At 40.8% G+C, this 21,361-nt stretch overlaps 2 protein-coding genes across 6 annotated transcripts; one reads left to right on the top strand and one right to left on the bottom strand.

The window, feature by feature from the left end:
- The first annotated feature begins 634 nt into the window (after positions 1-634).
- On the top strand, positions 635-11,167 carry LOC134539864 (uncharacterized). 5 transcript variants are annotated; one of them, XM_063382200.1, is made up of 7 exons: positions 635-902; positions 1,927-2,138; positions 3,772-4,064; positions 5,296-5,439; positions 6,989-7,150; positions 7,878-8,104; positions 10,023-11,167. In XM_063382200.1, the coding sequence occupies exons 1-7, from the start codon at positions 847-849 to the stop codon at positions 10,096-10,098; spliced, it is 1,170 nt and encodes a 389-aa protein (XP_063238270.1). In that variant the 5' UTR covers positions 635-846; the 3' UTR covers positions 10,099-11,167. The 5 variants fall into 5 exon arrangements, with proteins under 5 accessions (XP_063238270.1, XP_063238272.1, XP_063238273.1 ...); XM_063382202.1 differs by having other exon boundaries at positions 635-777; XM_063382203.1 differs by having other exon boundaries at positions 635-777; positions 1,976-2,138.
- A 190-nt stretch (positions 11,168-11,357) lies between these two features.
- LOC134540281 (uncharacterized protein DDB_G0290301-like) lies at positions 11,358-20,352 on the bottom strand. Its single transcript, XM_063382938.1, has 3 exons — positions 20,306-20,352; positions 17,387-20,250; positions 11,358-11,389 (listed from the first exon to the last, which is right to left on the bottom strand). Exons 1-3 carry the CDS (start codon positions 20,350-20,352, stop codon positions 11,358-11,360), a joined length of 2,943 nt encoding a protein of 980 aa, XP_063239008.1.
- Positions 20,353-21,361: the final 1,009 nt, after the last annotated feature.

Raw genomic sequence — 21,361 nt, forward strand, 5'->3', positions numbered from 1 at the left:
TAATAGCACTATATACTCTTAATTCCTTTTATAATGACATCCTGAGCGACCTATAACTCAGGGAGTCCTTGCTGAGAAGTTCATCCGTTTTTCCCAGCCACGTGGCTAGTCACTCCCCTCCGAATCCGCTAATTGGCGCTCCTGGCACATTCGACAGTTCATTCACAGGAGAGTGCTTCTTTATCCTTATGGCAGGCTCTATCAATAATTGATGAAATAATAAAATCTATTTTATTATATTGGGAATTTTCGTCAATGTAAATTAAGCTAGAACTTTTTTCTATTTAGCATGGGGTGGAATGTTTTTTAGCTAAAATTAGTTTGGAAATGAAATTAAATCAATTAACAACTCTAATGTGTAATATTTCTAATGTTTTAAAATGTTTAGGTAGGTATATACTTCGGTTTCTTCTACATGTAATTTTTGGTTGGACAGGTTTCGTTTGGCATGGCATACTTTAAAATAATGTTATTGCTTCTTAATTTTTTTTTGCAATAGCAAAGAAAATAAGTATTGTGAAATTTATTTATTCCTTTGAAATACAATTTTTTGGTGACATTCAATATACTTGTGATATTCAGCTGGAGGCCACGGATGAAAGATAATAGTTTCCCGCTATTTTTTTTCCTGGTGGAGGGTGAGAATGATTGTTGTGCCTTGAGTCGAGTGCTGCTGGAGGGGTTGATGTGTGTGGCATGCAGGTGGCGGACTTGGATGTGGTTGCAGATTGTTGGACGAATGTTTTAGAAACATAATTTTCTTAAAAAATTATACAGGTATTATTTTATAATTTCTTTATTTTAAATTGTCTCTTATTGCAATTCGTATCTGCAGAAGGCTGCGCAATGGCGACCGTTACCGTTAATAATTTGCGCGGGAAGGCCAATGTTTTGCCGATTTGGTAAGGTTTTATTTTACGCTTCTTAAATGAAAGAGTATTGGTTTCGTTAAACTGTATGAAAAAGTTTGTACATTTGATTATTTGACTTGTCGGCTGCTATTAGTGGCATGTACGCGGTTAATATTTTCATTTTTGTTTTTTATTAATGTTATTAATGTCATGTAATTTGTTTTCAATACCATAATGAAAGCGGAGCTTAATATTTTGAATAATTGTACTAATTAGTACGTAATGAGTATTGAAACTTAAATTTAATTTGTTCATGTTCATCGGCTACAGGCCCCAACAAAATTCATTTATGCCAAATATTTGGATGTTTTTATTGTGCATCATTCAAAAAACGAAAACTGTGTGAACTAAAGTATAATTGCTATTTGCTCAACCACACTTATTACAGACTTTTTGAAGTTTTGATAAATTCCTTTGGAATATGTTTGTAAGTACTTACAGTTGTTCCCCCCCCCCCCCCCCCCCATCCCCCCTTCACACCTTTTTGTTACACACCCATGAAATGGAGTGTACATAATCGTATTGTTTTATAAATAATTAAAGCTTCTAAGCATTGTACATTACTCAAATTATTTAAAATGCTTCTAATCATTAAAAATGTGGATGCTCTGATTGAACTCACTTAAAATGAACCATCTCTTGTGCATCCACATTTTTAAGGGACTTGCCCAGTCAGGGATGTATTTGCATCGGAAAGGCAAAATGATGAGAGTGACGCTCGTTGCTTCTAGTGCGGTATCGCCTCGAAGCGCAAGGCAGTGAACTGGCGCGCAGTCTTCTCGTCACCGTGGGACAACTGTGAGATCTGTGTGGTAACCATAAGCTTATATGGCACAGAAATGAAGATAAAGTTGTCATGCAAGTTTCTTGAGTACTTTCATGAATCTGTATGAGGTGTTCCCTTGGTTACATTTCTATGAATTTAGAGAGCCAAAAATAGCAAAGAAAAAATTAATTAAACCAACAAATTGGACATGAGTTTTATTCCTGCTCATTTTTCTCTCTATGTCGGTAGCCTCGCAGCCTCTGAGTGTCTCGTGATCGCCGCCGCGTCTGTCTGGCAGCCGCTGCCCGCATCCTCAGCCATGGACAGCCCATCCAGCGACATCCAGAACGTGAACCCGAACAGGCGCGCGACGCGCAGTGCGCTGGCGGAGATCCCGGCCCGCCTCGGGTCGCTGAGCGTGCGCGACAACGGGGCCGACTCCCCGGTCATCGCTGCCACGGGTGAGCCGCTGCCGGGCCCTGCTAACATGGGTATCATTTAAAAATTGTCGTGGTTTTTAGCGTTGGCCCTTTTTGGTAGCATTTTTCAAGGTAACAGCTTCCCTTCAGTGTAAATTTTTTACGTCGCTTTGTGATTCGCTTAGTCAGTAAATTGCTTCTAAGAATTTTAACAAGTGGTTACATTTTTTTCTAGTGTCCTGAAGCAAATGTTTCAACAGCATTTGCTGGGAATGGCACAGGTCTGCTTGGGAAAAACAGGGCTTAAGTTAATCATGATTCTTCTGTACTAAATACATATATTTTTTGTCAGTCAAAATAGGAAAAGACAGCCATCTTTTGACCACCTAGCTTGCAAGCTTCAAAAAATTTTTTTGTCTCCATGTGGTTGGTTTGGTACCTTAACTTTGGGTACTTTTTGACGTCTATTTGTAGAATGGTGTTATTATTATGACAGTTGTATTCTCCCACATTAAATAATCTGTTATGTTCTCCCAGTGGTTATAGACTTGTATTTTATGAAAATAATACCATAATAGTTAGACTTAAGAAGGTACGGTTTATTTTTGAGTGTTTGTAAGATGAGTGCATAGAATACTAGAAGAGGTGAAATGCTAACTGAAAGGGGTGGTTAAAATTGGGCATTTTGGTCAATTTTATTTAGAAAGAAGGGTAAAGTTGTGATGCATTTTATATAAGAAATAGTGTGCAGGAAGTGTGAAAAATCTTTCTTTAAAAATGGACTTACGTACAGTACACATGGCTTGACTGTAGCAGTGCCAGAATAGGAATTTCGTCGTTTTATCGAACATCATTAGAATTTTCTTTAATAACGAGGATACCTATTGTGAACTGTAACCTGGTAGAGAAAGGGAAGACTTAATAAAATGAAAACAATAACGAACTCTGGGCATACTAAGAATGCTGTGAGTGCGGTCATGTGACCTAGTGGCCAAGTTCAACAGCCGGAATCCACCGGTAAAAAAAAACTGGCTGCAAGCATCTCAATGGTTTCGGGTTGCGGAATGTACCGGACTATGCAATCCCGGGTTTAAGTCCTTCCACTCCATTCACGAATATCACTGGCCAGTGGGTTCAGTAATATTAGGTGACAAAGCTGGTGACTGCTAATTAGCACTGATGCCAACTGACCAGAAGAAAAAAAATGCAAGGATCACTGAAACCAATTTAGCTTAATGCAGCTTTGAAACCTTCTCCTAAACTAGAGTTTATTTCAGTGAAAATATTTATTTTGAAGTTGGGTGGGTTCGTACGAGATAAAGGTACGCATTGTAACAGGGTCGCTACTGGTATTTAAAAACCAGGAAAATTTTGAGGTGAGTTAAAAGGTTCAAGGTGGAGGAGTGCTATGAAAAAGTCAGGAAAACGAAATGGGGAAAAAAAAGAGGAAATTTTTTGCCATTTTAGTTTTGGTCGTTCATTTTCCATGCTGATTGATACAAGTGGAAATGCAGCGTGTTTGTAGCCACGGTGGTCTGTACTGTGCAGGGTCGGCCGTGCTCTATGTCTGTATTCACGCGACGTAATCCACTGTTAAAGGTTATAGTCGGTCGGTAAAGCGGGAGGTTGAGCTGAAGTGGGGCCTGCCTGAGAGCGCCGGTGCGGGTGTCGGCAGTGACGAGCCAGACCAGCGGGCTGTGGAACCTGAGCGTGAACGTGCCGTCGGCGTACCTCAGCCCCTCGCCGTCGCCGGACGAGCTGGTGATCCAGCAGCGGGGGCGGCGGCGCGCGCCCGTCACCTGGAGCCCCGACACGGACGACCGCAAGGAGGAGCGCGGCAGCCGCACCCCGGTCAAGGCCAGCCCCTCCAAGAGCACCATCGTGCTGCGCAGCACGCCGCGCAAGCGCCTGCTCATGAACGAGCCGCGCGAGCTCTTCTCCTCCTCCACCCCGGAGAAGAGCAGGAAGGTGGGCTGCCTCTCCCGTGCTCCCGCGCGGGGCGGGGCCGTGTGTCTGTGTTCCCGCTCCTGGACGACTGGGCCAGGATCGTGCCACCCTGTACTACAGACAGGGGCGAGGCTGGGTTTCCTTGGAGCATGCCACCTTTTACTACTAACAGGCTGTCCACATTCTGGAAAACCAGGGGGAAGTCGGTGAATTTACTGGGAAACCTGGAAAAATTAACGGAAATTCCCCAGTGATAGTTGTTTGAAGGGGAAAATATGCTCCATGCTGTCATCACCCTGACTTTTTTTATGGTGTTTTAGTGTTTAATCATACACACTATAAAATGGCAAGGTCAGGTACTGGGATGGTGGAGGCTAATTTTTTTTTATTTCTTTCAAAAATTGCTAATTGGGTTAGTTACTTGAAAGAAAATAATATTCAGGGAAATTTGTAATTTTGGACATGGAAAGTCATGGAAATATTTTAGATTTGATTGGAAACCATAATAATTTCCTGAAATTGGTATTAAATTGAATAAATATTTAACAGACAGTAATATACAAACACACATGCATGTGCATGTATGTGTCCGTAAATATATAGCTCAACCTTGTCTAAGAATTTTTTTTTTACTCACCCAAATCTTGGGGTATATGGCTGAGGCTTCTTGGCATACTAGTTTGACACGCTACAGTGGAGGGTAAACCGTGATCTAGGTGTTACACAAGCTAGACAAGCATTAAAACAATTTTCTCTTAAATAGCTGAACATTTTGTATCTTGGTGTGTACTTTTCAATAAAATATAAATATTTTAGACTGTTTTTAAAATAATGGTAATTTTTGTTTTCCAAGAAAGTGTGCGAAAGTAGTGGAATAAAATAACGGTGTGACTATTATGCGATAGAACCAGGCGCGGCTCCAGAAGGGGGGCAGTGGGGGCGATAGCTACTCCCGAGACCAATTTTTTTGATTAGTGTATATTCATGTTTACTTAAATATTTAATTTTGTATGGAGCTACTAAGGTTCTGTATTTGAAACCCGTAATTTGTAAATACCTAATATTCCGAGGCCAATATCTGACCGCTTTCATTTTTTTTTGCAACTATGACCTTACTTTGTGCGATGGATCCTCCCGTAAAGTCATCCTGAAGCCGCCATTGGATAGAACACGGTATCTAAATTATTTTAGTGAATTGTTGTCCGGGCACGGGGAGGCCTGGTTGTGACGGGACGCGGCGTGTTGCCCGCAGCTGTCGCCCAACACGAAGAGGAGCCGGGTGGACAGGCCGGCGGTGCACGCGGGGCCCCTGCAGGCCGCCCTCAAGGGGCTGTCCCACCAGCAGCTGGTGGACCTGGTGCTGCTGGTGGCGGACCACCACCCGTCCCTGGAGCAGGTGATGCCTCGCGCCGTCTCGCCCCTGTGGCCAGCCTCGGCTCTTTCACACCAATTAATTTGGTCTAATTCCAAATTAATAACAATAGCTTGCTCATGATAATGTTTCGTGTGATTTACCAGAACCAAAAAATTATATACTAATCAATATTTTATCATTTAAATTATCTGAATACGTAAAATACTCCTTTAAATTAAAATAATTAGTGAAATATATTCAACATTTAAAAAAAGAATTCCTATTCCTGTGGGAAATTCCTGACTGTACTGTAAATCCCCATTCTGTGGAGGATCCTCCTCCTGTGAGGAAATACCCTTTCTCCGTTCTGTGGGTTAAGTCCCGGTCAGATGTGCGGATTTAACGGACTTCGGTTCTTCGATGTTGTCAACTTTTCTGGTTCAACGTTAGTGGCATATAGTGGGATGTTGTATGGCTTTCATTTGTGCATGCTGAGAAGCAAAAATAACTAACGTAATACGAAAACCTGGTTCAAACAAAAAAAAATTATTTTGTTTTTGCATTAAAAAAATTAAAAAACTTTTTTTTTAACCCTGGTTGTGGATAGAGATTATAGTTTCCCCGCATAGTATTTTCTTGAAAAATTTTCCAGTAATTCATAACCAGAAAATTTTGCAAAAAGTTATACTTTAGTCAACACACTCATAAGTGTTATTTTTTTTATAGACAAACAGAATCAAATAAAACATTTGGTATTTGTTTACCACCTCGTCAGGGGTGTATGTGTGTTAGTGAGGCGGGATGATAAGTGTTACGCTCGCTGTTGCTTCTAGCGCGGTGTCGCCTCTAAGCACAAGGTGCTGTGTCTTCTCGTCGTGTGTAGGACTGTGAAATATAAACAGTGCATGGAAATGTAGATAAATGTATAATGCAAGTCCCTTTAAGTGCTTTCAAGAATCTGTACCGGTCATTAATAAAGCATTTCACCACCTCCATTCTACTAGCTAAACACACTAAATAGAAAAGTCCAATGTATATGTCATGGAGTTTACAAAAGAATGAGGGTCTATTAATATTTAATACTTTTGGGAAGAATTTCCATTAAAATTTGGTGGAACTAAAGATTTTTTGAATTCCTTTTTACATTAATTTTGTTAATAAGTCTGGAAAGATTTCAACAACCCCATTAGTTTTTCTTCACTTTTTGAAATGGTTAAAATCGAGATTGGAGAGGATGAAAGGTGTTATAGGGAGATCAATGACGAGTGTGTGTAGATGAAATTGGCCGATTTCATTGAATAAACTCAAGCCTAATTTCAGTGTGTTAAATCACGTAATTTTCGATGCATTAAACAATCCCTTTTATAAGTGCTCGTGGTTCGATAGCAGCCATTGGTGCGTTAAGAGAACTATGGGCTGATCGTTGGAAGACATCTACATTACCAACAATAAAGTTGATCTGAAGGTTGAAGAATACAATCACAGCCTTTGGAAGGTTGCCAGACGTATCTCCCGGCCAAGCGCGGGTGTGTGTCGGAGGCGGGCCTGAGTGTATGTCGGAGGCGTGACGCGAGTGCCCGCCTGCCGGCAGGAGCTGCGGGAGAGCCTGCCGACCCCCGACCTGCGGCCGCTCGAGGACCGCCTCAACGAGCTCAAGAAGAACATCTTCAAGTCGCTGCCGAGCAACCGTCTGGTGTCCAAGAGCGACTCGCCCGCCTACAACCGGGCCGCCACCCACGTGCTGTCCTTCAAGGTCGGTGGCCGGTGGTCGTGTCTGGCCACACGTGGCATCACTTTGTTCTCCAGGACTAAATATTTAACTAAACAACATTTGGAGATATTGTTCAGGTCTGAAATTGGTAACATCTGAAATACTGAAATAAGACTTAATTTTCTCAAAACACTGTTATTGTAGATTTTTTTAATATATACCCATTTGACTGGAGGAAAAAAAAATTCAGGTTTTCCATTTCGTTTGTTGTTTGATAATCAGTGGGAACAATCATTTGCGCTCATTCAAACTAGAAATCGGTAGCAGCATTCAGTATCGTTATTTCAATATTGGTACATTAAATTAGAGTTAAACTTTTGGGTTTTTTTATGTTTTGATTTAACATCTTGTCAGTGAGGGCATGAAGAATTGGATAAATGCCATAAACATCAGGCGTATTGTAAGGAATCACCTCTGTATTTTCTTCAGGGTGATTCTGAGGAATCCCATATCAGTCAGGAGGATATTGGCACACTTTTAGTTAAAGTTAACATTAAACTGTTGGGGTTTTTTATGTTTTGATTTAACATCTTGTCAGTGAGTGCATAAGAGATGGACAAATGCCGCAAACATCAGGAATTACCTCTGTATTTGCTCCAGGGTGATTTTTGAGTAATCTCGTTATAAATCGGTCAGGATCCGAACCGAGAGTCGTCTCGCTTGGTCTCGACCGTCGAGCTGCAGCGGGGCGGGCGCGGCGGTGTTGCAGAAGTGCCTGATGGAGCAGGGCCGCCAGCTGGCCGAGAGCCAGCACTGGGAGTCCCTGATGGACTGGGTGCTGCTGGCGTGGACGTACGTGCGCGGCACACCCGTCTGGGACAGCCAGCCGCACAACAACGCCCGCCGCCAGTGCTTCAAGTTCCTGGCCGCGCAGGGCATGCAGGCGCTCAAGCGGGGCGCCTGGACGCCCGACCAGCTCGACGCCCTGGAGGACAAGTGAGTCCCCGTCGCCGGGGGGCGTGTTCCCGGGAGCACGTCTATACTTTACTGATCACCGCACAGCTCTTTGAGTCGGACTATTAATGTGAAAGCGTTCAGTATCTGGGCCGTTACTGCGCCTGTCCCGTCTTTGGAAGCGTCCCATCTTATGGAACCTTCCGCCCTGGAGGACAAATGAGTCCCCCCGCCCCGTTACAGGGCGTGTGCCCGGGAGCACAGCTCTTCGAGTCGGACCATTCGTGTGAGATGGAACCTCCATACTGCAGAATTCTGGGAGGGAAATACACACACTCCCTTCTTGACTTTGTTTTCGCTCTCATGTATTTTTAGCCCTTTTTTCCTTGTGGCTTGGAAAGTAAAGAGTTCAAAAAACGTAGTCCACTTGATTTACATATGCTATTTTGCGTGATTTTCTGTTTTCTAAATTGCATTATAGTTTCAAATCATTGGACTTGACCTTGAAAAGCTTCTAGGGAACCTAACTCAAAATTTATGCTTGTAGTAGCACAACTGAGCACTCGTAGACTCGCAAGATGAGTCAATTGATAAAACCCTTAAAATTGGCAAACTTGCCACCAAGAGCTGTGGTTAGGGGAGGAAGCTGTACTTGCCATTTTTTGTTTTTAATCATAGAGTTGATTTTTTGCAAGATACTAGTGGAATAACTTTGAATACTTGTTGCGTGTTAAAAACGCTGTGTATTGTTTAGTTTTGGGTTGCGGTCCCATGAAAACATTTAAAATGGGTATTTATATTGCACAAATGACTTAACCTCGACAGCAAATGATAGTATAAGGCGAACCTATGATGTATGCAATGTAAAATATTTGTAACCAATTGAATATTCGTTATTTCAAATTGAGAATTTACTTAAAATTATTTGTACATACAGTGGAATCTCAGTACTAAGTACTTACAGGGACCTCAAGTTTTTGTACTTAGTACTGAAAGTACTTAGTACTGAAACATACATACATATCATCTTTACAAAGAGAAAAAAAAAAAATTAAAAAATACAAAAATAGCGATATTGTAAGATACATTATTTTTTAGCCAACATCTGACTTCAGTTTAAACATTGGTGTGTATGTATAATTTAAGTTTAGTTACTTTTAAAAAATGTGTTATTTCAGTTTGTTTTTGAGCTTGAATGATGCTCTGTTGAACTAAATGTTCTATCTCATATTATGTCTTCGCAACTGCGACTTGCTTTTTTCCTTTGTCTAGTTCTCTGAGTATTTCCACTTTTTCCTTAAGCGTGAATTGCTTTCGTTTCTTTTTATCTCCATTTATCTCATTTTGCAGCACAAATACAATGCGGTGTCTAAATAACATAACCTGAAAATAAACTCAACAATAACAATAAAATATCCCGGCACAGACGTCAAACAGTATATTAGCGTAGCATAACACTATTGTCTAAATAATTAATACTACTCTCAAAATTCCATGTTTCGATGTATCGAATGGTGTTGTGTTGCTCACGTCGCATACTACGTATGGTATAATCTATGGTAGTGCGCGCAACTGTTTGTAACTTTGTTTTCAGGGTTTAGAGGTTAGATAATACGTTGTGGTGGTATTTGTGTATGTTTGTTCTACAACATTAATCATTTAGCTGGAAATTTATTTACCAGTTTAAGTAAATTTTGGTGTAGTAATGCCACGCTACGAGTAGAATTTATACGTTATAGTGAAAATATGATACTTTAAACTGAAACCATTTTGCATGGTGAAGATACGATTTTTGGCGGGGACTTAAAAAAAATACGTTAAAGTGAAATATACTTTATAATGAGGTACGTTGTACCGGTATTCTACTGTATTTGAAAATTTGAATATTTGCACAGGCCTGGTGTTGTTGGATCTGTGGAAGGCACACAATGAATGATTTGTTCCGTGTTCGCTCGTGCAGGCTGAGTCGCTGCAGCATCGACAGCGAGGACATGGATAGCTGCCTGAAGCAACTCACCGTCATTCGCAAGAAGTAGCCCCGCAACTCCGTCGTCGTGGCACACCTGAGCTCACGTACAACTGGCCGGGGGAAGGGAGGCGGCTGCCTCGCGATTCTTGCAAGTGCCTTGTCCGAACTGCCCCCCCCTCCTCCCCCGAACCCCTTCCGAGATATCCCGTCGCTACTTTCATGTTGCGTGTTCTGTTATATTAACAACGCTCTTTCCGTGAAATTCCCGACTCTTTACACTTAGCAATCTTTATCCAAAGATTGTGGACGGTGTATTTTATTATTTTATTCTGAAATGTGTGTGTGGCAAGAGAGTGCAGGGAATTCTAATTTTATTCTATGCATTGTTTTTAACTGCAACAATTTTTTTTTTTAAATTATTAACTTGTATTTTTTGCTGTGACTGTATTGTTGAGTGCTGAAGTGGTGAGTGTAACTTATTTATGTGTTGGTTCTTCCGACTGAGGAAGTGATGTGTCGTACAGGGCATGCGGATTTGGGATGATACCACGCAGCCTTGGCTGGTGTTGCAAAATTTGAACGAAACTTACATTTTGTAGCTTTTCGTTTGCATGCACTCTATATTTGTTCTTTGTTGTTTACTACAAACAATATGCATGATTGTTTTTAGTGTAATTTTATGTTTTATTAGTGATGGTATTTTTTTAATTGACTTGTGCACGCGCACCGAATATCAAAATATATTTTTGAAACTTTTTATTTAGTGCGAATAAATAAATCTTGGAATCCTACGAAATCAAAACCATAGATACCACCTCAGAATTAATAATTTTATATGTGATTTAGTATGTCTGTTGAAAGTTCTCTGTGAAACATGCCTCTTGATTCTTCACTAGAGTGGTAGTGAATTGAATAGTCCATTTCCGAATAGATTAGTTCTCGAAGAATATTTTTGTACTTCCAGAAATGATTGTACCATTTTGTTTGGTGGTAATGTGTACATACAAAAGTGACTGGTTATGTAAAAAAAAAAAAAAAAAAAAAAAAAAAAAAAAAATTATGTATTTGCAGCATGGAACAGTATGTATGATGACAATTTGTATTGAGGAAGAATAAAATGTGAAACATTTGGCAAATGTTTGGAGTGTTATTCTGTAAAAAAAAAAAAATCACCCAACAGAAATGGTAGCCTGTAGGTAAAGTCAAGATGTAATTACGAGGAGGGGGAAAGGTACCCGGTTTGGAAGAATGCAAATGGAACGTGGCTGATCCCAGCTCCGCATGTTGAAGTTGTCGATGACTGCGAGGTAGCTGGTGGTGGCCTTGTCACTCGTGGTCCAGCCACCCCCGGTCGGAACCTGTCCCCAGCGGCGCTCCTGCTCCGTACTCATTATTCAAGAACAAAAGTTTATCTTGTAATTCGAACTCATCCCAGGGAAATGGTGAAGGTGGAGGGGATGGGGGTTAAAGTGTCCATGGGCTAGATTGTATTAAAATTATTTAGAAACTCCACCTATTGTTTTTTTTTTGTTTGGGAAAAGGTGGGCTTGAAATAGGTTGGGGGGGGGGATGAAAATTAGACTAGAAAAATTTTTGCAGCTGGAATATGGTAAACAATAAGGATTTAGAATATTTTTCACAATTTGTTTTGTGTGTAGTTCTCCGAAGATTGGAGCTATCAAAAAAAAATTCTGTATTTTGAGTTTGACTCATGCTACTGGCCTTGTGGAATGTGAAAAAGGGGGGGGTGTTTGTCTGCAAGCCCCCATTTTCACAGAGAGATTAGACAGTTATGGCGTTTGCACTGAGATTCCAATGGGTCTTTTTTTTTTATAATATAATGGTAACATTTGATGTTGAAAGCTCTTTTTTCTAAGACAAAGAACGTAATTTCCATTGGCTGTAGGGTGGTAGACAATGTGATAAATGCAGTGTTATTAATATGACCATGCTGTGTGAAAACTTGAATTGTTTTGTGTCTGCTGAGATCTAATGTTAATGGCAGTTCAACTTCTGTTGACTTCACATGCTTTGCACAACTCAGAATTCAAATAACTTGTTTATCCATTTATTTTTAGAACAATATTTACTCCAGGTGACTTCTTCAAGTTAGTGACTCAATTAAAATGTGTGGAACATAGTTTCTTCATGCACTAATGGTAGTGGCTAGTGCCAATATTTATGATGTTATAAAAATAATTTGATTTTGTCTTGTATCATCATTAAAAATTATTTAAACAGGTGTCATAATGTACTACATGTTAAGCACAATTACATTGATCAACTGTTTCAACAGGTGATAGAAACTTAAAATTTGTATATTAAACAATATTACTACAACTAATATTAAGGACAAGTCCAACAAACATCTGCAACTAAATCATTCAATAATAAAAATTATGCAATGTCAAAAACCCGAAATCATTATACATGTACATTTTATTGTGATTTAACACCATGTTAATGATGGGTTAAACTATTAGCGCCGTTAGTTCGCAGGCCACCGCGATCTTCACTAAGCCAACGGAGAATGAAAGTAATTTGCCAGACCTATATGTATGATCGTGATCCAATGTGACCACTAAAACTCTAACTGTAAAAAATAATTGGGGTGGTAGCATTGCTCCGGGGGTCCACAGATTAAGTTTATGCACAAAGTGGACGAGTGTCTGGTAATGAGCTAGGCAGGGTGGAACTAGCCATGGCGCACAGGGGAAATAAAGGTGAAATGACTATGTAGCTGTAGTTAGCTGTCAAAGTTGTACAAGGTTCATGGTGGTTCTTGGCGGGAAACTTGTCTTAGACCGATTTTTATACAGGCAATGTTAAAGGAAGAGAAACATACTCAAAATACAAAGTTGGTTAAATAACCAACAACTGACACCAGGGGCGCACATCTGTGGGATTCTCAAGTACGACCCAGGGAAATGTCAGGGGTTTTGGGGGGAGGGGGACTACGTGCCTGAAGAGTTTTGCAAGTGGGGTTAATCGTCACGTCATCTCTGGATATGGTGCTTGCATGTTGTATACTGTCCATATTTTGGCCTACAAGCATGCAATAAGCAGAAAACTTTGAAATACAAGGAAAGTTTTCCATAAGACAGTTTTGACATCAAACATGTTTCACAGTCATGCTTTTTGCAAGTGCAGGAAGATAAACCCCCCCCCCCCCTTTTTTTTTTTCTTAGTTAATTCTTTGAAGTCTTGTTAATTCAAGGGGGAACCTGCCCCCCCCCCCCCCCCCGGATTTATTCCCATGACTTTCAAGATAATAAATGTCTACAATGTTTACAAAGCAAAAAAAAAAAAAGTATCCATCGAGTTTTTGTACGGGAATCCTTTTCACAGACGAGAGAGCCAAACCTCCAATCGTCCATCTTCGGTTTTTTTTTTGTTCATTGTAAATAAATATGGTGGTGTTGATAATTAGGTTAGGTTAGCTACATTATAAATACTTTAAAACATTGTGGACGGTTGATTTGGTTAGGCTAGCTACATAAAAGATGCGGAAAAAAAGCATGAACTTCGGGGAACTTCGGGTTTTGGTTTGTGAAAAAGAAGGCTTCCCAAGAGTTATGTAGTCGGGTAAGAGTGAGCAGGAATATTTTGAATTGTTGGCAACACTGCGGGGAAATTTGGTTATGCCTCATTGCCATCGGCTGTCGCCGATTTTCTTGGATGTCATAAGGTAAAACATAATTTTACTACTTTGTATGCAAACGTAAGACTTTTAATATAACATCTAACGTATGTTTACTTTTTTTTTTGCTTGACACTAAAGAAAAATACATAATAGTAGCTAGACGACATGAGTCCGAGCTCATTATCTGCACTGTGCTGGCACCTACATACGTATGTAGCAATTCAATAAATCATCAAGCTATTAGCCACCCTGCGTATTCATGGCTTCACAAAAGTTATTTTCGTCAATGAATATTTAAAATCGTTTTTAATACAATAAATATTATTTTGTAGGTTATATTATATTTATAAGCAATATAAAACGATTTTTAAAATTAAATAATACATGTTTAACCTTAAATCTTATGTTATATATGATTATAAAATTAGAACAGCTAGGTTTTTACAGAAGCTTTTGCTCTCTGAAATGACGCCGTATAAATGTCAACGCAGACACAGAATAAACAGTTTATTCTGTGACGCAGACTTGAAGATGCTTAGAGGAAATTAGAAGCAGGGAAGAGTATGAGATAAAGGCGCTAGAGAGGTGGGGATCAACGAATGTACATAGAGAAAAAGATTAAAAGCTGTAGATTCTTTTTCTTTTCTTATACTCGTTTCAGTCAATTTTATTATTAGGAACAGTACACGTATCATGTCATGTTCATAAGCGGGTGGAAGGGAGTAAACCGATTTAAAAAAAAGCCTGAGAAGGGGGTGATTCAAGTACATACTATGCCTAGTGACAATATACGTGTAAGGTCCCATTGGCACGCAGTCTTGTATGAAGTGTCTTGCAGGGTGTCCACAGTTAGTACTTTCGTACTAGATCTAGTAATTTTATAAATTTTTTAGCGGTCTAGTACATTTACGCTCATATCTAGTACTTTTTTCTTTAATATAATAATATTACAGTAACTCCAATATGTTTTATTATTAAGCGTAATTATTTTTAAAAACTTTGGAATTTATGTGTGAGTGGTGTGATATTTAAGTTAGAGCATGTTGCAATGTCATTACTTTCTAAATTGTTAAAACCATAACAAATTATAATCTAGTCGTCGGTCTAATTAGCAAACCTCGTAACTCCACTTATTGTCAAAAATTGGTTTTTGGTACTACTATATACTCAGTTATGTGTTCTATTACCATTCCAAATATCATAACAATAAACAATCCCTATGGGCTACAATCCTATTTTCAGAAAACCTCTTATCTCCAGCTGTCGATTTCCTGCATATTAGCATACCTCGTAACTCCATTTTGTTAGTAAACAACCACAGTGTTATTGTTGGACTGTCTATTAATTGTTTTTAAAATAATATTCTAGTTGTTTCGATATTGTTTGTACGTATGGAGCAGGTACATTTTATTATTATCTCACACTTTCTATTGTCCATCGGTTATTTATGCATACAAAACACTTATTGCAATAAATTATACTTTTCAAACTTTTGTAATACAGGCCATAATATCAAATGTTTTTGGAGGTAATGTCTAAACTATTTTATACGATTTAGCTATCCATTCTTCATTTCAGAATGTCAAGAGCCAAGAATGATTTCGGCATGGATCTCATGAGTACCCCTTGTAGAACATCATACATTCTTTACGATATTGGCACTTTCATTGTTTTCTTTTACTGTTTTCGATTTGAAAGCCAAAGATGGCTTCTGTTATCTGTGGAACGAGACTGAGAGGGGCCTTGGTTCAAATGAGTTTGCTACAATAATTTGCAACTTCATCTTGTCGCAACTACCTTTGAGGAACGATGCCGACAAATTGATACTGTATAGTGATGGTTGCTGCTATCAGAACAGAAATGTGACTCTCGCCAATGCACTCTTACAGATATCGGTGACAAAGTGGGGAACAATAGAGCAAAAGTTTCTGGAGGTCGGACACACACAAATGGAGGCAGACTCCATGCACTCGAATATAGAAAATAAGCTGAAAAACAAGACGATTAATGTTCCAGCTGACTACATTGCAACTTGCAGGGAAGCACACACAAATCCACGTCCATATGAAGTTCATTAATTGACTCACAGTTTTTTTAAAAAATTTGGTCATGCTCAAGTGTATAGCTCTATCAGACCAGGCTGAATAACTGGGGATCCATGTGTTACCGACATCAGAGCCTTCAAGTACACTCCAGATGGGGTTATTTCCTACAAGTTGGGTTTCACAGAAGAGTGGAAGAACTTGCCTATTCGCAAAAAGAACATTACTGCCAAGCCATTTGATAGTTTGCCAGCACTGTACACTGAGAGGCTGAAGATAAAGAAAACTAAATACGACCATTTGCAGTCCCTGAAAACAATTATGGAGTCAGACTATCACTTATTTTATGATAGCCTTCCTTTTCAAAACTGAAGCATTGATTTTCTTAGCGGTAATTTTTTTTCTTCCAATTTGTTGGAGTAATATTTATTGCCTCATTTATCAGTATTTAAAAGCTAGTTTTATCTTGATGTTCTTTCAAACGAATTCATAGTCAATGTTGATTTTATGTATTATACAATATTGCTGTTGTGTATTGTATACTGTCCTTACTGTTCAATATCGGAAATAACCCTTGTATTGTTAGAGATACTTTTTTATAATACACGAATAAATTTGGTGCTATAACTATTCATCTCAAAATTGTTCTAATATCAATATTAAGTTTACGCCAATAAGATTTATATCTTATCAAACCTCGTATCTCCATATTTAGTTTGAATTTATGATTGTAAAACCTCGTAACTCCATTAAAAAAAGGTTTAATAGTTAAAAACTGACACAGAGTTTATTGACAAACGTCAGGGGGTGTTTTAACTTCTATGTGATGAATTAAACACATATTTAGTACAAACAAAAAAGTTATTCAGTTTTTTGCTTCTCTTGTAAAATTTGTCTTCAGGGAGTTACGAGGTTTGCTAATTAGACCGACGTAGTACTCTTTTTTGAAATCTAGTACTTTTTCTCGCCTAAGTTGGTACGATATATTTTTTACTTGTGGACACACTGGCAAATAGAAGGAAATACTGAAGAACAGTCTTCATTATTCTATGGCACCAGGAATGTGTAGTAAAACGACAGCAGTGTTTTCAGGCCCGAGACATCCAGTGCCGTCATTGTTGAGAGCTGAGCACTGATACCGTTATTTTCGCAAGCCTAATTATTCACCGAGTCTAATATTTTGTAAAAATACATAAGAAGTTCGATGTATAACTGTAATTTTCTTTATTTGAAAAAAAAAATGTGTTGCAATGAAAGTATCCAGAATAGGTTTAATAATACAAACTTGAACTGGCTGTTCAACAGTTCAAAATTTTGTCACAGGTTAAATAACATAAATTACCAATAGCACTATCATAAGTAACACATTGCCTAAAATATAGTAGGTATTAACTAAAAAAATCTAAAATTAAAACAAAAATATTAAAAAAAAATCAAAAATCAAATTTTTACGAAAATTAAATATTAAATTAATCATTAAAAAAAACAAACAATATTTAGATAAATTCAAATTCATTTATTTAAGCACTATAAGATAAAAACAGTTTAACAGCTTTACATAATTGAAAAAAAATATTGCACAAAAAATTATATAATATTTATATTAGTTAGATTAAATTATTTATAAGAAATTTAAAAAAAGTAGTTGGGGGTTTGCCCTTGAATGTTGCCTTGTCCCTGGTTGTTTCCTTGTCTAGGGTTGTTTCCTTTTCCAGTTTTTTTTCTAGAGCTGGGGGGGATGTCCTTGTCCTGGGTTTCCTGGTTGTCCTGGGTTGCCTTGACCTGGGTTATCAGGCTGTCCTGGGTTTTGCGGTGGGTTTCCTCCTGGTTGTCCTGGGTTCTTCCTTGAGCTTGGGGGATGTCCTTGACCTGGGTTACCAGGCTGTCCTGGGTTTTGCGGTGGGTTTCCTCCTGGTTGTCCTGGGTTCTTCCTTGAACTTGGGGGATGTCCTTGACCTGGGTTACCAGGCTTTCCTGGGTTTTGCGGTGGGTTTCCTCCTGGTTGTCCTGGGTTCTTCCTTGAGCTTGGGGGAGGTCCTTGACCTGGGTTACCAGGCTGTCCTGGGTTTTGCGGTGGGTTTCCTCCTGGTTGTCCTGGGTTCTTCCTTGAACTTGGGGGATGTCCTTGACCTGGGTTACCAGGCTGTCCTGGGTTTTGCGGTGGGTTTCCTCCTGGTTGTCCTGGGTTCTTCCTTGAACTTGGGGGATGCCCTTGACCTGGGTTACCAGGCTGTCCTGGGTTTTGCGGTGGGTTTCCTCCTGGTTGTCCTGGGTTCTTCCTTGAGCTTGGGGGATGTCCTTGACCTGGGTTACCAGGCTGTCCTGGGTTTTGCGGTGGGTTTCCTCCTGGTTGTCCTGGGTTCTTCCTTGAACTTGGGGGATGTCCTTGACCTGGGTTACCAGGCTGTCCTGGGTTTTGCGGTGGGTTTCCTCCTGGTTGTCCTGGGTTCTTCCTTGAGCTTGGGGGAGGTCCTTGACCTGGGTTACCAGGCTGTCCTGGGTTTTGCGGTGGGTTTCCTCCTGGTTGTCCTGGGTTCTTCCTTGAGCTTGGGGGATGTCCTTGACCTGGGTTACCAGGCTGTCCTGGGTTTTGCGGTGGGTTTCCTCCTGGTTGTCCTGGGTTCTTCCTTGAACTTGGGGGATGCCCTTGACCTGGGTTACCAGGCTGTCCTGGGTTTTGCGGTGGGTTTCCTCCTGGTTGTCCTGGGTTCTTCCTTGAGCTTGGGGGATGTCCTTGACCTGGGTTACCAGGCTGTCCTGGGTTTTGCGGTGGGTTTCCTCCTGGTTGTCCTGGGTTCTTCCTTGAACTTGGGGGATGCCCTTGACCTGGGTTACCAGGCTGTCCTGGGTTTTGCGGTGGGTTTCCTCCTGGTTGTCCTGGGTTCTTCCTTGAGCTTGGGGGAGGTCCTTGACCTGGGTTACCAGGCTGTCCTGGGTTTTGCGGTGGGTTTCCTCCTGGTTGTCCTGGGTTCTTCCTTGAACTTGGGGGATGTCCTTGACCTGGGTTACCAGGCTGTCCTGGGTTTTGCGGTGGGTTTCCTCCTGGTTGTCCTGGGTTCTTCCTTGAACTTGGGGGATGTCCTTGACCTGGGTTACCAGGCTGTCCTGGGTTTTGCGGTGGGTTTCCTCCTGGTTGTCCCGGGTTCTTCCTTGAGCTTGGGGGATGTCCTTGTCCTGGGTTACCAGGCTGTCCTGGGTTTTGCGGTGGGTTTCCTCCTGGTTGTCCCGGGTTCTTCCTTGAGCTTGGGGGAGGTCCTTGACCTGGGTTACCAGGCTGTCCTGGGTTTTGCGGTGGGTTTCCTCCTGGTTGTCCCGGGTTCTTCCTTGAACTTGGGGGATGCCCTTGACCTGGGTTACCAGGCTGTCCTGGGTTTTGCGGTGGGTTTCCTCCTGGTTGTCCTGGGTTCTTCCTTGAACTTGGGGGATGCCCTTGACCTGGGTTACCAGGCTGTCCTGGGTTTTGCGGTGGGTTTCCTCCTGGTTGTCCTGGCTTCTTCCTTGAACTTGGGGGATGCCCTTGACCTGGGTTACCAGGCTGTCCTGGGTTTTGCGGTGGGTTTCCTCCTGGTTGTCCCGGGTTCTTCCTTGAGCTTGGGGGATGTCCTTGTCCTGGGTTACCAGGCTGTCCTGGGTTTTGCGGTGGGTTTCCTCCTGGTTGTCCTGGGTTCTTCCTTGAGCTTGGGGGATGTCCTTGTCCTGGGTTACCAGGCTGTCCTGGGTTTTGCGGTGGGTTTCCTCCTGGTTGTCCTGGGTTCTTCCTTGAGCTTGGGGGATGTCCTTGTCCAGGGTTACCAGGCTGTCCTGGGTTTTGCGGTGGGTTTCCTCCTGGTTGTCCCGGGTTCTTCCTTGAGCTTGGGGGATGTCCTTGTCCTGGGTTACCAGGCTGTCCTGGGTTTTGCGGTGGGTTTCCTCCTGGTTGTCCTGGGTTCTTCCTTGAGCTTGGGGGATGTCCTTGTCCAGGGTTACCAGGCTGTCCTGGGTTTTGCGGTGGGTTTCCTCCTGGTTGTCCCGGGTTCTTCCTTGAGCTTGGGGGATGTCCTTGACCTGGGTTACCAGGCTGTCCTGGGTTTTGTGGTGGGTTTCCTCCTGGTTGTCCTGGGTTCTTCCTTGAGCTTGGGGGATGTCCTTGTCCTGGGTTACCAGGCTGTCCTGTGTTTTGCGGTGGGTTTCCTCCTGGTTGTCCTGGGTTCTTCCTTGAGCTTGGGGGATGTCCTTGTCCAGGGTTACCAGGCTGTCCTGGGTTTTGCGGTGGGTTTCCTCCTGGTTGTCCCGGGTTCTTCCTTGAGCTTGGGGGATGTCCTTGTCCTGGGTTACCAGGCTGTCCTGGGTTTTGTGGTGGGTTTCCTCCTGGTTGTCCTGGGTTCTTCCTTGAGCTTGGGGGATGTCCTTGTCCTGGGTTACCAGGCTGTCCTGTGTTTTGCGGTGGGTTTCCTCCTGGTTGTCCTGGGTTCTTCCTTGAGTTTGGGGGATGTCCTTGTCCTGGGTTACCAGGCTGTCCTGGGTTTTGTCCTGGGTGGCCTGGGTGGCCTGGGTTCTGCTGGTCGGTCTCAGAGTACGCCTGGGCCGGTATGTGCCAGCTCTGAGCGCACTGGAGCGCCAGCAGCACGACTAGAGAGAGCACCAACACTCTCATCATGTTTCCTGAAACAGAACATGTGATCACGTGACCACTTTTGTGTCATTTTCTCTTGAGTACATAGTGCTTTATCCAAATTTATTTCACTAGACACAAAAAAATTTAGCCTTGTTAATTGAATAGTTTCATATATATTTGTTTCGTGTATTGAAAGTTAATGAAATTATGAATTGTAGACAGTCATATATTTTACTTGCGGTTAACTATTAAGTATTCAAAAAAATACATTGATCTTTGATAGCAAGGGTAAATCATTTAGCTTATTAATAAATTTTAAATTTTTTTAGTAATTTAGGTTAGCTACGCCAAATTATAATTGTATAGTATTTGACAAATCAATTTGTCATATTATTTTATCCTCTGTTGAAATTTTGTTTTGTTAATCTTGGATTGACTGATGTGATTATGAATTAATAAAGCAATACGATGTTATCTACGATAATTAATTTTCTTTGTTTTTAATTGTATTAAGTGTTTTAGTTGTTTAAAATTACTAAATTATTATTTTTTGAATAGTCTACACTATTGGAATTAGCTTGCATTTATCTCAATCTTAGGTTTTTTATTTTTGCATATTTGTATTGTTTTAATAAGTTATAGCTATGGTTTTTAAAGACTTTTTAGAGTTAAATTCTTAGCACGTTTTTGTATTTCCTTACCTAATTGTAACAAATGCATAAACAAGTTGTAAGTAAAAGTTATTTATTAGTAAGAAAGAATTTTATTTCGGATGATATGCGAGAGTATTTTTTACAGAATGTCATTGAGAATATTATTAATAAAAGCAACGACACTAAATGCACAATAACACGATGGCGTGATGCGAAGATGGCGCAGCGGCAGAAAAATATGGCGTTAGTGCGAATAAGTTTCAGGGTTTCTACCCAAGCGACAACTGAAAATACGCAATTGTACATAATATATATCTTGCTGTTACATACGCGCCAAATATAAGAACAATACATGCAGTTTTGTTTAAGGCCCTGCCGCTCTGTCAAGTTTTATCTTC

The sequence above is a fragment of the Bacillus rossius genome, chromosome 16 (assembly GCF_032445375.1).
Source record: "Bacillus rossius redtenbacheri isolate Brsri chromosome 16, Brsri_v3, whole genome shotgun sequence".
Classification (NCBI taxonomy): domain Eukaryota; kingdom Metazoa; phylum Arthropoda; class Insecta; order Phasmatodea; family Bacillidae; genus Bacillus; species Bacillus rossius.